The sequence below is a fragment of the Sabethes cyaneus genome, chromosome 2 (assembly GCF_943734655.1).
Source record: "Sabethes cyaneus chromosome 2, idSabCyanKW18_F2, whole genome shotgun sequence".
Lineage (NCBI taxonomy): Eukaryota > Metazoa > Arthropoda > Insecta > Diptera > Culicidae > Sabethes > Sabethes cyaneus.
This window is the reverse complement of record NC_071354.1, coordinates 36,288,009-36,303,348: the sequence shown is the minus strand read 5'-3', so window position 1 is coordinate 36,303,348 and position 15,340 is coordinate 36,288,009. Positions and strand designations below refer to the sequence as shown.

Sequence of the window (15,340 nt, the reverse complement as noted above, 5' to 3'; positions counted from 1 at the left end):
TCAAGAAGGCTCCTTCTCCATTTCCGGCTGATGCAGATGTGTTCGATTTGGTTTTCTGTTCGGCCGTCGCGGGAAACCCACGTGACTTTATGTACTGGTCTATGGGGGAAGAGCGATCCACCAATGACCATGTCGTTATTACCACAGAATTCTGTAAACAGCTCCCCGTTTTCGCTCATCTCTCCTAGGCCATGGCGTCCCATGACGCGTTCAAGGTCCGCGTTGTTTGAGCCAATCTTCGCGTTGAAGTCGCCCATGTAAATTTGGATGGCCCCCTTCGGGATTTTCTCAACCACGCTGTTCAGCTGGCTGTAAAAACTCTCCTTCTTCTGCAGGTCGGCAGCATCTGTTGGCGCATAGCACTGGATTGTCGTAAGGTTCCTCACCCGTGTTCTGAATCTGGCAACGATTATTCGCTCATTTATCGGTTCCCACTTCATCAGGACCGCATGTGCCCCTGGGCTCAGTAGGAATCCAACTCCTCTTTCTCGAGTAGCATTTTCACCTCGTATGCCAGATAGAGTAAGACTTAGCATTGGGCGATACTGCGAAAAGCATCGATATTCGAATATCGATACAATTTTTGTAAAGGTATCGATCCCGTTGAAATATCGGGCGGCAAGTATCGATACCAGTGGTATTGATATCGGTATCGATACACTGACAGGGTGCAACGAAAACCACACTTTTGTTTATTATTAAGCTTAATTTTTTAGAAAATTATATGCGTGTGCTTTTACTACTGTTGATTCTCTTTCGTTCTCATACGAAATCTCGTTAGGAACGAAATAATAGCTGAGTCGGACTGGTCAGGCCTGCGGTTTTAAACTCTTTTGACCGGAAACTGCAACGAATTGCTCAGGATTGCTACAAAATTTATTAGAAAATCTAGTGGAATGATGGAAATGAAAAATAAATTTTAAAAATCGGACAAAAAGTACAAATCCGTTTTTTTAAGTTGGTAAACCGACTTTTTGCCAGATTGATCGGTCACCGGCTTTGCAAGTGAAAAACCGGCCGGGCCGACCAGAAATCGACCACTCAGCCAAGCGCTAGCAAATGCTTTTATATTTTGCATACGGTTTATGCTCCTTGATCGAAATGACTTACGAAGGGAAAAGTAGACCTGACTTAGCTAGAATGCGTCGTTGAATCAGCTTACTCGTATGATTGACGGTGGTTGCCAGAGATCCCTAATTTATGAATTCATCAACCCCTTCCAGTTCATCTCCGTCAAAAGTTATTTCATGCACTCAGGGTTTCTTCACTTAACAACGCAGTTGCGGCTTCATTGACGGTCTAGCGTATCCAACCACATCCATCTTCGAGTGCCAAGACAGCTACCTCCATTGAGGAAAGCAGAGCTTCACTCTGCAACTTGTGAGTTGTCTAATTGCATTTGAAATTAATTTTAAAATCGGAGCTGGAATTGCACTTGAAATTTTACTTAAAATTGAACCTGAAATTAAACTTGATATTGAACTTGAAATGGGAACTGAAATTTAACTTAGAATTGAGCATGGCATTATGCTTAAAATTAAACTTCAAATTGATATTGATGAACAAATGATATTGGACTTCAGTTTGAATCAATTTCAACTTGAATCTTTACTTTAAATTGAGCTGGAAGTAAGACTTTAAATTTAACTTAAAATTAAACTTGAAGTGGAACTTGAATTTGGACTTCAAATCACACTTAAAATTGGACGCGAAGTTAAACTCAAGTTTGGACCAATTCAGACTAGAATATATAAATTGGACTTGAAATTACACATGAAATAGGACTTATAATGAGACATGAAATTGAACTTGAAATAGGACATAATAAAGAACTTAAAATTTTACTAGTAACTAATAGTGAATTGGATGTAAAATTTGACTAGAAATTATACTTACAACTTTGCCAGAAATTGGAGTTAAATCGGACTTATACTTGAACTTGAAATAGGATTTGAAATTGAATTTGATTTTTTTACATCACCCAAGAAATCCGACTTTAAATTAGATTTCAAATTGAAATTGAAGTTTTACTTAAAATTTGATTTAAGACTGGAACTGGGAATGCATCTATTTTTGCAGAGTTTATTTATCGAAAAAAAAATTAGCTGCCGCATTAATTAGGTACACCTCTTATTTTAATTTCTACGAGTTCGAGGTGGTCGAATAACATCTGCAGCAGAGAAATACGCAGAGGTATTCTTGCCGGAAGTCGTGCTTACTACGGATTCTACAAGACCCTAAAATCTGGCAAGCTTCATCCCTGTACCAAATGTACCACGTACAAAGCGCAAATAAGACCGATAGTCTACGGGCACGAAACGTGGACAATGCTCGACGGAGACTGATCACTTTTGGACGTCGTGTGCTTAGGATCATCTTTGGTGGTGTATGTGAGTACGGTCTATGGAGGAAAAACATGAACCACAAGCTGGCGCAGCTTTTCGGCCAACCCAGCATTCAGAAAGTTGCTGAGGCTGGAAGAGTACAATGGCCGGGACATGTTGTGAGAATGCCAGAAAACAATCCCGTAAAAATGATGTTTGCCTCGAATTCGGTTGGTACCAGGCGCAGAGGTACGCAGCGTGCTTGACGGTTAGACCATGTGGAGCAAGTCCTGGAAAGTGTGGGACATTCGAGAAATTGGAGGCGGACAGCCATGGATCGAGTTTGTTGGCGGAACATTGTTATGCAGGTGAAATCCTAATGAACATCGCATTAGGATGAGTAAAGTATTTTAGTTTCTCTAGCATTTACTATAAAGGTATCGATACAAATATCGTCGTTTTAGCATCGATACTGGCCGGTATCGGGACGCTCAGTATCGATCCAAAATATCGATGTATCGGCTCAAAAGTATCGATTTTTTCGATACAGATACAGTATCGCCCAATGCTAGTAAGACTTGCCCGGATGATATCCTGTGTTCGCCAGTACCCGGCCAGCGGAGCTCGCTCAGCCCCAGGATTTCAAGCTTCAGGCGGCTAGCTTCCCTTGCAAGTTGAGCCAGCTTGCCCTGCTGGGCAAGGGTCAGTATATTCCATGTTCCGATTCGTGTCCGTGTTTTCATGCTAAAGGTCGTTGCCAATAATCCATCAGAGAGATTTCTTCTTTCATTTTCGGTAACTTTTTTATGTTCTGGACAAGTAGGCTGTTAACCTAAGGTCCTTATCCCGCTGATGGGGCTGCCATCTTAATGTGGGCGGGAGCCACTACGCCCCCTTTCCTGTTAGCATAACGACAACCGAAGTTGCGTACCCCAGCCGGCACCTCGTGGAGGTAGGAATAGGAGTTAATGAACAGAGGTTATGGAATGCATATGTTCACCCTTTGCCACCCTTTGCGTATCGAGATCGTATCAAGGATATGGCCACAAACTATAGTTTGTGATATGGCTGCACAGGCTGACTCATTAGTCGAGAGCGGTCAATTCGTTAGTGCGGGGATTTGGTAGAAACGACAGTTAATGAACGTTTTATGAGCGCAACTTGGCTACCCATCACCAAGCTGGTTTGAATGACGTAAGCACATTGCATCAACTCTTCCGTGGTATTGCTGACGAAGAATCTTGGATCAAGATGTAGAAACTGTTGATTGGCACCGAAGAGAGGGGCTATTGTGCTTAACACACACTCTTAGATAACTACTGGACTATGGTAGTTAGGCTATATATTCGCCGTTGATCGGCTCTCCAGCGGGTAGCTCAAGTACAATCTGGGTAGCTGCCGCATTGACCGCTCCCCAGACGTCCGAGCTGTAACACATGCTTTGGACTAAGTTATCCGCAGTAGTGTCCTGTCCGCTCACTGCCATCATGTTGCTTCTCGCGCCCGCGAAACGAGGGCATATGAAGAAAGCATGTTCTGCAGTTTCCTCAACATCCATGGTCATCGAGACCGATCTTGCAAGAGCCGTCAAAATATTATCCAAATTTTAACCATGTGTTTTAACCAAGTTTCAACCATCAGCCAAAAACGGTATATACGAATCTCATTCACTATCCCCCCGGCATGAACATTCCCTTCTGCGTGTTCATCTCCACTTCTCTCATCACACATTTTGCCGTACCTCTTTCACACTTTTCGTGTGGTGTCACTGTGCAAGTCAGAAACGTCAAATCCACCAGCATTAATATTTTTTGTGCAGTAACCACGGCAAGCAGAGAACAGTTTTGATTAAAATCGAAGACTTTTTTCGTTTTTCTAAGAACCAAGTGAAGAAAATCATTACTCTGTTCGTTAGTCGTGATTTGGTAGTGCTTGTCGTTGTCGTCGTCGTCGTCGTTGAGTGTGCGGGCAACCGAAGGAACAACCGATTACGTGTTACGGAATAGACTCCAGTGGCAATTGCTGCTGTATAATGGTATGGGATGATGATTTCAGACTTCCTGAAAAATAGTGATACCCCATCGTCGGAGGCGAAAAAACAACAGTGAAAAAAAATGGTTTTCAACCTTGACCAGCAGCAGCAGAGTCAAACATCATCGACATTGTCGTCATCCGCTGTGAAATTCGGTTTTCACCCTGACGGACGGATTGGAACATCGACGTGTGCGGTGGTGGTCGTTGGTGTTGTACTTGTACTTGAGTGAGGTGTCCTTTTGCGGTCGTTTAGCTCGAACGAATTCCGCGCATAGGATATCCATTCCCCATACCTTGCCTACCTGACAAAGTTGCAAATTATAATTGACGTGTTTTGATACCGAGTAGAGTGCCTGTTGTAAAAATAAACAGGTATTGTGGCTCGTGGTGTTGGACGAAAGTGCTACTATCTAGAAAGTGATTTGCTGTGCCGTGGTGCAGAGGGCAGAGAGTGCAGTGTAGGGTCGATTCTTATCAGTACAAGGGCGTGAATTGAATCCCAATCGAAACCTACACCACCAGCGTTGGAAATTTCTGCTCTTGTTCTGCCTGCTGGTGGAAGGAACAACAGACAGGGGAAGGGTGTGCGTGCGTAAGAAACGGGAAATCGTCTACGATTTACTTACTTGAACGGAACCGAACGGAACGGAAGAAAGGGGGAGCGATATTAAAAACGAACACTGCTGGTTAGCTGGGTTGTAAGCTGGAACCAGCGAACGGCATAAAGTAAACAATGGGGAGTGTTTGGAAACGGCTGCAGCGTGTTAACAAGCGGGCTGCCAAGTTCTCGTTTACCGTGTCCTACCATGAGCTGCACATGGAGACCACTGCCAAATGGTGAGTGTGTATTTTGGATATATTTTATTTATCTAACAAGGTTTCCTTTCGATAAAGTTCAGACTTATGGCTTACCTTTTGTGTTTATTTACGATTCCTGAAACATTGATAAAGGTTCTCGGGTCGAGAACTGATTCCAATGTTTGAGAAAGCGTAGAGTTACTAACCGCGGAAAGAATCCAGATTTAACAGCTCAGCATGTTTCAGAACGCTTCGTTTTTTGATCAAATATTGTTGATACAAGAATCGCAAGAGAAAGTTTGTTCAAGTGCTTATCTAAACCTCTTCTATCAATATCGGTTCCACTCTACTAAAGAAAAAGAAAACAATAAATCCATCAAAAATGATGCTGCGGAATGTAGCAGACAGAATCTTTTCGCGGAAGTACATTTTGAGTCCAAGCAAAACATATGCGTGCTTGGCTGATCCCGCAGAAGAGACGGAGTACTGTGTGAGTGGCTATATAGAGCAACTTGCAAGGCAGGCAGGCAATCAGGCAACGGCCGTACGTTCTATATGATAGGAAAAGAAGAAATCGAAGAAAACAGCCGCTACGATGGAGAAACGATATAGGCTATTAAATATAAAAAAACCAACTAAAATGTAAGATTGCGAGTGTGCGAGCAGACGGACGAACGAACGCACATGTAATCGATAGGTCAAGGAATTGTTTACTTTATTTCGAAGTGCTCCTTCAATGTACGCTTGTTTTTCTTCACGGAGTGGAGCACACGGAAAAATGTGTTTCCGATTATGCCGACCAATGGGTACAATGTCCCTCGTTTGGCGAAATTTTCCGCGGCTGATTTTTGTTGGCGGCTTCACGCATTCGAAATCAGTTGTGTATTACAACAGATCAAAAGGTTGAACCACAATCAGCACCTGTCGTAGGAGCATCCAGTCGTGGTTCTTAAAATTTCCGCAAGTCAATATTTTTTGCCGAACGCCCATCGAGAAAAAGATCTGCCCCAACCCAATCTGCCCTGCTGTTCTTCAGTCAGAGTTGAATGAAGAACGCGGTAGATTGAACGGTTGTTGCCTTGATGTGGCGGTGGCGAATATTGCTGTGATACTCGCCCGCCGCTGTTGCCGCTGCTGCCGCAAGGCAAGATTTATTTTTGGCCGATGATTCCGTTGTCTCAGCCGTACGGTGTGGCGGCTCCGGCTACGGCTCCACGCCAATTGATTTGGCGAGCAGAGCGCAGCAATCGGTTTGTTTTTTACCGCATTAGGAATGATGACGACGACGACGTGCTGCGGTGGGTTCCGAGAGCCGTCGGGCACCGGGTGTTCGCGCGCGATTGGACACGGTGTGCGGAGGAGCACGTCGCGTGCTTTCGCAAATAACGTATATGTTTTATGATTTTCCCGGGGGCTTTGACGGAATTGTTTTGTATATATAGAGGGAGAGAAAGAGAGACAGAGACAGGATCCGATGATTGGGGGGTGCGGGCTATCGATCTGATTGCTGCGTTTCCATTTGAAACCCATTGCCTGTCGATTGCGTCAAAAGCAATTTATTTCGCATCGCTCAAAGATTGTTTTTTTTTCTCTCAATGAAATAGTTTATTTGACACAGCTCAAAAATAGCGTTTAAACATTTGTTCGATGTTCACTCTTTTATGCGTCGCATCACAAGCTATTGTTGATATACATATGTAGGTTAAAAATATTTGTTTTCGTGAGTGACTGAAAGTTTTGCGCTTGTCGTGACACTTCAAAAATGATTAAGTGGAATTGCTAGAGGATTTTGCAAGAAAGTTAGATATGTGTGATGGACGGTAATGGCCCTGAGTTATTTTGCAAATGCTGTGGGATACCAGTATTTGCGCAGTTTAGCGATTCAATGACACCTGCTCTGAAATGATAGAATTGAGGAGACACCAACAGAACAGTTCACAAAATTTTCTACAGAAAATGCGGAAGCTATCTGGCAATCTCTAAGATAATCAGACTTCAATATTAGGAGCTATCTCAGGGCTTCTATTTATCTTGATTGTTCGTTCAATGGCTATCTGTCGGGCAGGTGCGGGTAATTTTTGGGACGAAAGGTAGTCTTCTGAATGCACATATGGCATCGATTTGAAAGATCTTTTCCTCGGCTTGAGCTGCAGACGACGTGCTGATCTTGGCTGATTTTAATCTTCCCGTTATTCACTGGCGCGAGGGTACAAATAGCTGTCTGTTCGCAGACTTGGGGTTTTCAACAATCTCTTTGATCATCAACGAATTGCTTGGTTGCTATAGCACAGCTACTATTCAGCAAATCAACACGGTGATCTCTAATGGCACGTCAAGTGCAGACTGAAGTAACATTTTATCTTACATAGTTTTTCGATCATTAATTGCCCTTGGAATTGTCTGGTAATCCGATCCGTGTTCTTTGACATACTGCCAATTCGATATTCAGCCATGTTCTTTAGAGGCGGCACTGCTGCAAATTTGGTCCGTAAATCGTTCTCGTGAAAATCTTAAAGTTTCATTGCTTTTTCCGGGATTCCTCAGGGCAGCCATCTTGGACCGCAGTTTTTTTTATATATTATTTAACGACTCTCGCTCCGGTTGTTAAGCTACCAACAGTAAATATTGGTCCCTGTAAATCTTTCGGGATGTGGTTGGTGTTGTCTTAAATGATTTCTTTCTGTAGAAAATGTATTGCTTACACCTTATTTTTATCGCTGTCAGTTTTTCGAAAATGTTTTTTGAAAGAATGGCGTCACCCGAAAAAGAAAGTTGCGAATTGATTTTGCACAAGCACCTGGAAATACCTCAACTCATCGAGGTTTCCGATATACCGACTCGAAATCGTGCAGTCAACGGTGAGTTGTGTGACTAAACGTTACTACGAAACTGTGAGCATCGAACGGAAGGAGAAATGCGATCAGAATGGATGTTCTATTAGTGATCGGAATGACACACTAGTGTGTCGTGAAAGCGTTTAAGCGGCATCCCAATGCTGCTTCGGTCAGGGTTGTGGCCAAAAAGTTGAATCTGTCCAAGTTGTTCGTTCAGAGAGCCAAGAACCCGGAGGGACTGCATACGTACGAAGTGCAGAAGGCTCCAATTAGTGACATAATTACATTTAATTACGTGTTGTATAAACTCCTAAAACTAGACTGCCGAAATGGCGGAAGCGTTCGTTATAGCGTTTGTTACATACGCTTGTTTCTGGGATATAATGGGTTCATATCTCAACATAATTGGCAATAAAATTTAATCATCTACTTTTCTCCAACTGATGTGTGATGAAATATTGTAAGTTAAACAATGTACAATTAGGTTTAAGGTAAATTCTAAGTCCTATACAATACATAATATTACTTCATTTTTAATAAATAATCCGAAACAAAAGATGTACTGCAAATTAAAAATATTTTATAACTGTTCGATCCCGCTGTGATGCATTCTACCCCTGTTTTGTATTTTGAAGTTTTTTACAATATATGTGAAAAACATGCCTTGTTAATGCCGTTTTTGTGACGAATCATCGAGTATGACAGTATATCAATTAGATAGACTGTATTTATTATGAAATTTGCATACCGACTAGTGGTAAAAGCTTAAGAGAAAACCCGAATTAATCCACCTAGCGGCGTGACCTAGCCTTTCTACTGCCACAATAATCACTATTTATTTCTCAGGAACATCTATAATCAACTTGACTATATTTTTAAATATGCGTTCCGTATTCCTCAAAATCCTTATTTGCCAGTAAAATTCACAACGTATTGCGTAGAATAATTATATTTCTTTCCTTGGGTGCGTAAATACTTGTAAGCGTCATTTATGTTACTTGATGAACACGTTATTTAGTTTTATAATCGGTCGGCCTTAACTTTCGGGCTTCAGAGCCACATACGAAACTCGTTTTGAATTGACAATATGAAATATGTGTTCATAGCAGATTTTTTGATATTAATACCATGCGTTCAAAAGTTAGCATCGTTGAAAATAAAACAAGAATTCAGAAAAATTATTATATACTTCACTTTTGAAGAAAAAGGATATCGACAACAAAATGATTAATCTCAAAATTTTACTATTAGTTTGCTTAGCTTCAATTTTGCAATATATCTGAATTAGAAAAAATAACTAAATAGAGCATTAGATATGAAAAAGAGAAATTGAACTTTTTCTTAGCTGGCGCTCCTTCAGATAATTATTTTTGCATGAAAATCAAAACTTAAGCTTTTTTTGAATGCATCTTCATGAAAAGATAGTCATTAGCTTGATCGCATCGTTTTTACAATGTTAGAGGGTTAGGAAAACAAAATGAGGTCGAAAAATAGTGCAAAAGCTGCGCCATTAACATGCTTGAGAATGGGAAATATGATCGATATGATTCCCAGTGCTTGTCTTTTTTTGATTTATTTATTAAAACATGATACATGACATAAGACATCTGTCCTTTAAAATGTCACTAACGAAAATAAATCTTACAAAATTACTACCGTGCAACGTGTAGGGGAGTGTCGTCGTGGTTGGGCCACGTTTTGGAATTCGCCCATAACTATCGTTTCAAAAGGAATTTTGGAAATCTAAATATGTCGTTGCAAAGGTCCAAGGATAAGGTATATTTCTGGAAAGTTTTGAAGATTGCTTGAAAAATAAAAAAGTTATAGGCATTTACGTGAAGACAAAAAATATTGTCATAGTCGGGCCATGTTGTACAGGTTGGGCCACCGCAGAAAATCTAAGACATACGTATTGAAATTCTATATAGAGACATGAAAAGAATGAATTCCGTGAACAACGGCTCATATAGGTACAAATACCCTATTTTTAATTGCATTTTTGCGAAATTTTGGCGATCTTGTAAAATCAATATTGCTACAACCGTCTTTTCCGTAGTGAATTAAAAAACTGAAAAAAACAACAAAAATCTAGATCTTCTTCGTATTAATTTTGCTTTATTTCATCACATTTTACGCGACTGACATTCTCTAGCAATCATTGCGCTTCTGCGCTTAAAATTATGGTGGCCCAACCACGACTACCAAAGTGACCCGACCTTTACAAATACATAGCGCTTTTCTAGTATTTCATCTTAGGTTTCCCAAACACCTTACTGGAGGGGATTTTTCTATAGTCTTTGTGTGCAGTACAACACACTTCATACATTTTCAAAATTTATCTCGATAATTGCATTTCATGAATCATCTCTTGAAGAAAAGTTCATAGCGCCTGGAAAACTTTTTTTTGTAAGATTTAGTCACTGGATTCAGTACGGGTGTTTTGAATACACGATTAAAACTCACAATATTGTGAAAAGTTAGCTATCACAGTAAGAAGTTTTACAATTGTTCGTAGAAAAGTGTATTTCGGAATCCTCTCAGCAAACCACTCAATTTTTCCGAATAATCAGCTAAAGCTAAATTGAATTTTATTAGTTATAATTCATAGTAATGTTGCATATGACTTACAATCTAGTCTCCGAATTGGTTCCTTACGAACAGAATAACTTTTAGATAGTAATTTTAAGAAATTAGTTATAGACTCTAGAAAATAAGTTTAGTTAATAAGTCACTTTAAATTTTAATTAAGGAAAAAATACTTTTATAATTTTAGCGATAAGAAATTCTCTGAGAAATATTAATATGTCTACCACTCGCTACTAATCTTTTTTTTAACAATCCGTTTCTAAGCTGCTGACTGCTGAGTTAACATCCGAGATTGTTTATGATATTTATCGGTAGGTGGAGTTTTAATCGATTTGCTACACGGAGTTATGAACCACAATTTATATGTCTGTTCGAGGGGTCTCATTAACTACGATTGCACTGAACAACAATGGTTGTATCATAGATATCATAAGTTACTAAAACTGTAAAATCGTACTGGCCCGACCATAACAGTGGCCCGATGATAACGACAATACCCTACTTCCAATTTTTCATATAACATTACTAAGCTCTAGTATCTATTGATTGAAAAGAGCATCTATTGATGCGCAGAATTTGTTTGAAATTTGTATAAATTTATTTGGAAAAATCGGCTCACTAGTATTTTTAATCCTTTACACTACTATACCTACATGCTTAAATTAACTGCTTTTCTTCGCGTTTTGCTTTTCTTGCACAATTGTGAGTAACAGCAAGTGAACAAAATGACAATTGAAATCTGAAATCAAACAAAAGAAAAAGCTTTTCGATTGAATCCCACTATTTAATATTTATTTGCAACAAATACGTAGTTCGCCTACGACGTGCAGGCTTCATCAGTGTCTTATTTCAAAGCGTATACGTATCTGTCGCAAATAAATATTAAATAGTGAAATTTAGTCGGTAAAAGTTTTATCTTTTCTTTAATTTCAAATTTCGTATTCCACTAAGAGGCTTCAAAAACTTCAGATAATTGACATGTTTCTCACTTTTCTTGAATTTCAATGCAAATTTAAAAATTGCAAATTGTCATCACATACACACACACATACATACATACATACATACATACATACATACATACATACATACATACATACATACATACATACATACATACATACATACATACATACATACATACATACATACATACATACATACATACATACATACATACATACATACATACATACATACATACATACATACATACATACATACATACATACATACATACATACATACATACATACATACATACATACATACATACATACATACATACATACACACATACATCACACACATTGCATACAATCAACATTTGTTTTGATTTCACACGTTATAACGGTTTAATATACGGTGCTTAAGTGTTAAAGTTTAAATAACTTTTGAATGAGCCGTCCGATTTTAAATAACTTGGTTTCGTTTGATAGATCTCAGCAGTAATTTTCAAATAATAATAAAATGTGTGATGTTTTTCATTGAATGAATGCTTATATGTTCCAAAATTTTTTTTAATGCTATTTTTTCACTTTTCGTTATGTAACTTTCAAACTACAAGTCCAATCGTCATGAAATTTGGAAGTTAAGGGTTTGCAAGGCTCCTCTTTCATATGCAATCAATTTTGTTCAAATCGGTTAAGGGACCTATGAGATAATGAAGTCCCATATTTTTCGTATTTTTATACATAACTTACACACACACACACACACACACACACACACACACACACACACACACACACACACACACACACACACACACACACACACACACACACACACACACACACACACACACACACACACACACACACACACACACACACACACACACACACACACACACACACACACACACACACACACACACACACACACACACACACACACACACACACACACACACACACACACACACACACACACACACACACACACACACACACACACACACACACACACACACACACACACACACACACACACACACACACACACACACACACACACACACACACACACACACACACACACACACACACACACACACACACACACACACACACACACACACACACACACACACACACACACACACACACACACACACACACACACACACACACACACACACACACACACACACACACACACACACACACACACACACACACACACACACACACACACACACACACACACACACACACACACACACACACCCATACACACACACAGAAAATGCTCAGTTTTCGAAACTGAGTCGAATGGCTGATGACCTTCTTTCCATTTCCGGTTTTCCAAGTGATTTCTATACCTTTATACTATATATTGATATAGTAGAAAGGCAAAACCGTGATTTCTTACATTTACATTTACACTTACATCTTATACTTACATACATTTCTAACAAAATGTTTTGAAAATTTTCTTTTCAATGCATTAGTATCGCCGTAAAAAGCGGAGGAGAGGAGACCCGAAGCCAAGCTTGCGTCCAGGTTCTATTGTGTTCTATGCCGATGCACAGTGGTCCAAACAGCAAAATACGTGATCGTTTGACATAGCGCCGAAACGTGAAGTTTTTCGCATATAGTGTCTTTAGGAATATTTCTTGGTATAACAAGCCCCTTCTTGTGAGAGAAATCTTTGGGTGATTAATTCCCTTAAAAGTGAGATACGAAATTTATTTTCTTGTATATTCGAGATACAGGTTTAGTACTTTGGACAAAGTTGTAGTAAGTATCAATACAAACAACTTTGTCAAAGACACCATACTTGTATCTCTTCATGGAAATTGTCTATGAAGCGTTATTCATGAACAGACCCTTCAAAACAGTTTTTAAACCGTGAGTTATTCTGGTCAACTTTTACGTGTTCATAGCGTTCTAGAAAGTTGTTTATTTTGCTAAAATCAACGTTTTTGTAGAACATTATTATACGTGATTTTCTGAAGTTTCGGAGATATTGAGCATTTTTGATGAATAATAGTATTACTTTGAGCTTAAATATTTCCCAAAGTGGCAAATGGTGGCAGATCAAACAACTCGTATTTAAAGTACAACAAAAACATGTGTTGGTTATTTTATTTTTTGTTTGAGTAAAGTTAATTGTTAACTACTTGTCAATTTGTGTTTTCTTATTAAATAGACTAAAAAGTCATTCCGAGAAAATTCGGTCATCTGTGACTGTTGTTGAAATTCGGTCATTTGGATTTCGGCCATTCGTGATTCGACCATATGTGTTTCGGCCATTTGGTACCAGCCCATTATGAGTGGGATCTTTTGAAAAGACTCCAATCGAAGGTATTGAACAAAATAGACCTAAGTTAGTTGTTTGGAAGGTTTTCTGTTATTAATTGCGTCAAATAATTTTGAGTCCACATTCATTTTCGACTCGAAAATAGGCGAAAAAATTGCTGGTAACTCAACTTATTAGAAAGAGATTGTCAACATAAACAATATGGCGTTTATTGCATCCGAAGTACATTTTAATTGTTCGATAAACATGACTGTGAAGGATTTTTAAAACAACTATAACTTTTGAGGATACAAACAGATACAGTCAATTGATATTTGATTTTAAAGGTTTTTTGTTGTACTTTTAAGTAGGAGTTGTTTGGTCTGCCACCATTTGCCACCTTGGGAAATATTTAAGCTCAAAGTAGTACTATTTTTCACCAAAAATGCTCAAAATCTCCGAAACTGCAGAAAATCACTTAAAGTAATGTTCTACAAAAACGTTGATTTTCGCAAGATAAACAACTTTCTAGAACACTATGAACACGTAAAAGTTGACCAGAATAAGTTGGGGTTTAAAAACTGTTTTGAAGGGTTTGTCCACGAATAACGCTTCATAGATAATTTCCATGAAGAGATACAAGTATAGTGTCTTTGACAAAGTTGTTTGCATTGATATTTACTACAACTTTGCTGAAAATACCAACCCTGTATCTCGAATGTACGAGAAAATAAATTTCTTATCTCTCTTTTAAGGGAATTAATCACCCAAAGATTTCTCTCACAAGAAGGGGCTTGTTATACTAAGAAATGTTCCTAAAGATACTATATGCGAAAAACTTCACGTTTAGCCGCAATATCACACGATCACGAATTTCGCTGATTGGACCACTGTGCGATGGGTCGAAGATGGATGAAAACACTGGAGCTATGGGTCATAGTATAATGGTTTTCCAAGCAGAAATTCACGCCATTATTGAATGTGCGAATATCTGTTTAAATAGGAAGTATAGATTTGCAAAGATCTGCATATTTACAGATAGTCAATGCGCTTAAATCTTTTACATGTAAATCGAAGCTAGTGTGGGAATGCATTATTTCTCTTAGACAATGGGCCAGTAGAATCGAAGTAACTTTATACCCGGCCCGGACATTGTGGTATTGAAGGAAACAAAAAAACCGACAGTCTAGCTAGAGAAGGTTCTGCATCAAACTTCAATGGTCCGGAACCGTTTTGCGGAGTCCCGGAGTGTGATCTGAGAACCGAAATAAGAAAATGGGAAATGTCCACGATAGAATCAAATTGGAACGCCACGGACACATCCAGACAAGCAAAAGGATTCATAAGAACAAGTGCAGCAAAAGCCCGGATCTTATTAAATCTTAGTAAAAAAGATCTTCGGGTAATTACTGGTCTGTTGACTGGTTGACTGCCCGAGCAGATATCACTTAAACAAAATAGGTAAAAATGATACTACTGAAGGTCGTTTTTGCCGATTAGATATAGAAACTGCTGAAC

The 15,340-nt window shown here is 39.1% G+C and overlaps 1 protein-coding gene across 1 annotated transcript in view; it reads left to right on the top strand.

The window, feature by feature from the left end:
* Positions 1-4,155: 4,155 nt before the first annotated feature.
* Positions 4,156-15,340, top strand: part of LOC128737036 (EH domain-binding protein 1) — a 47,249-nt gene continuing 36,064 nt past the window's right edge. Inside the window, exon 1 of the mRNA XM_053831582.1 lies at positions 4,156-5,195. Coding sequence (XP_053687557.1) covers positions 5,092-5,195 — 104 coding nt within the window. The 5' untranslated portion in view covers positions 4,156-5,091. The remainder of the gene's footprint in view (positions 5,196-15,340) is intronic.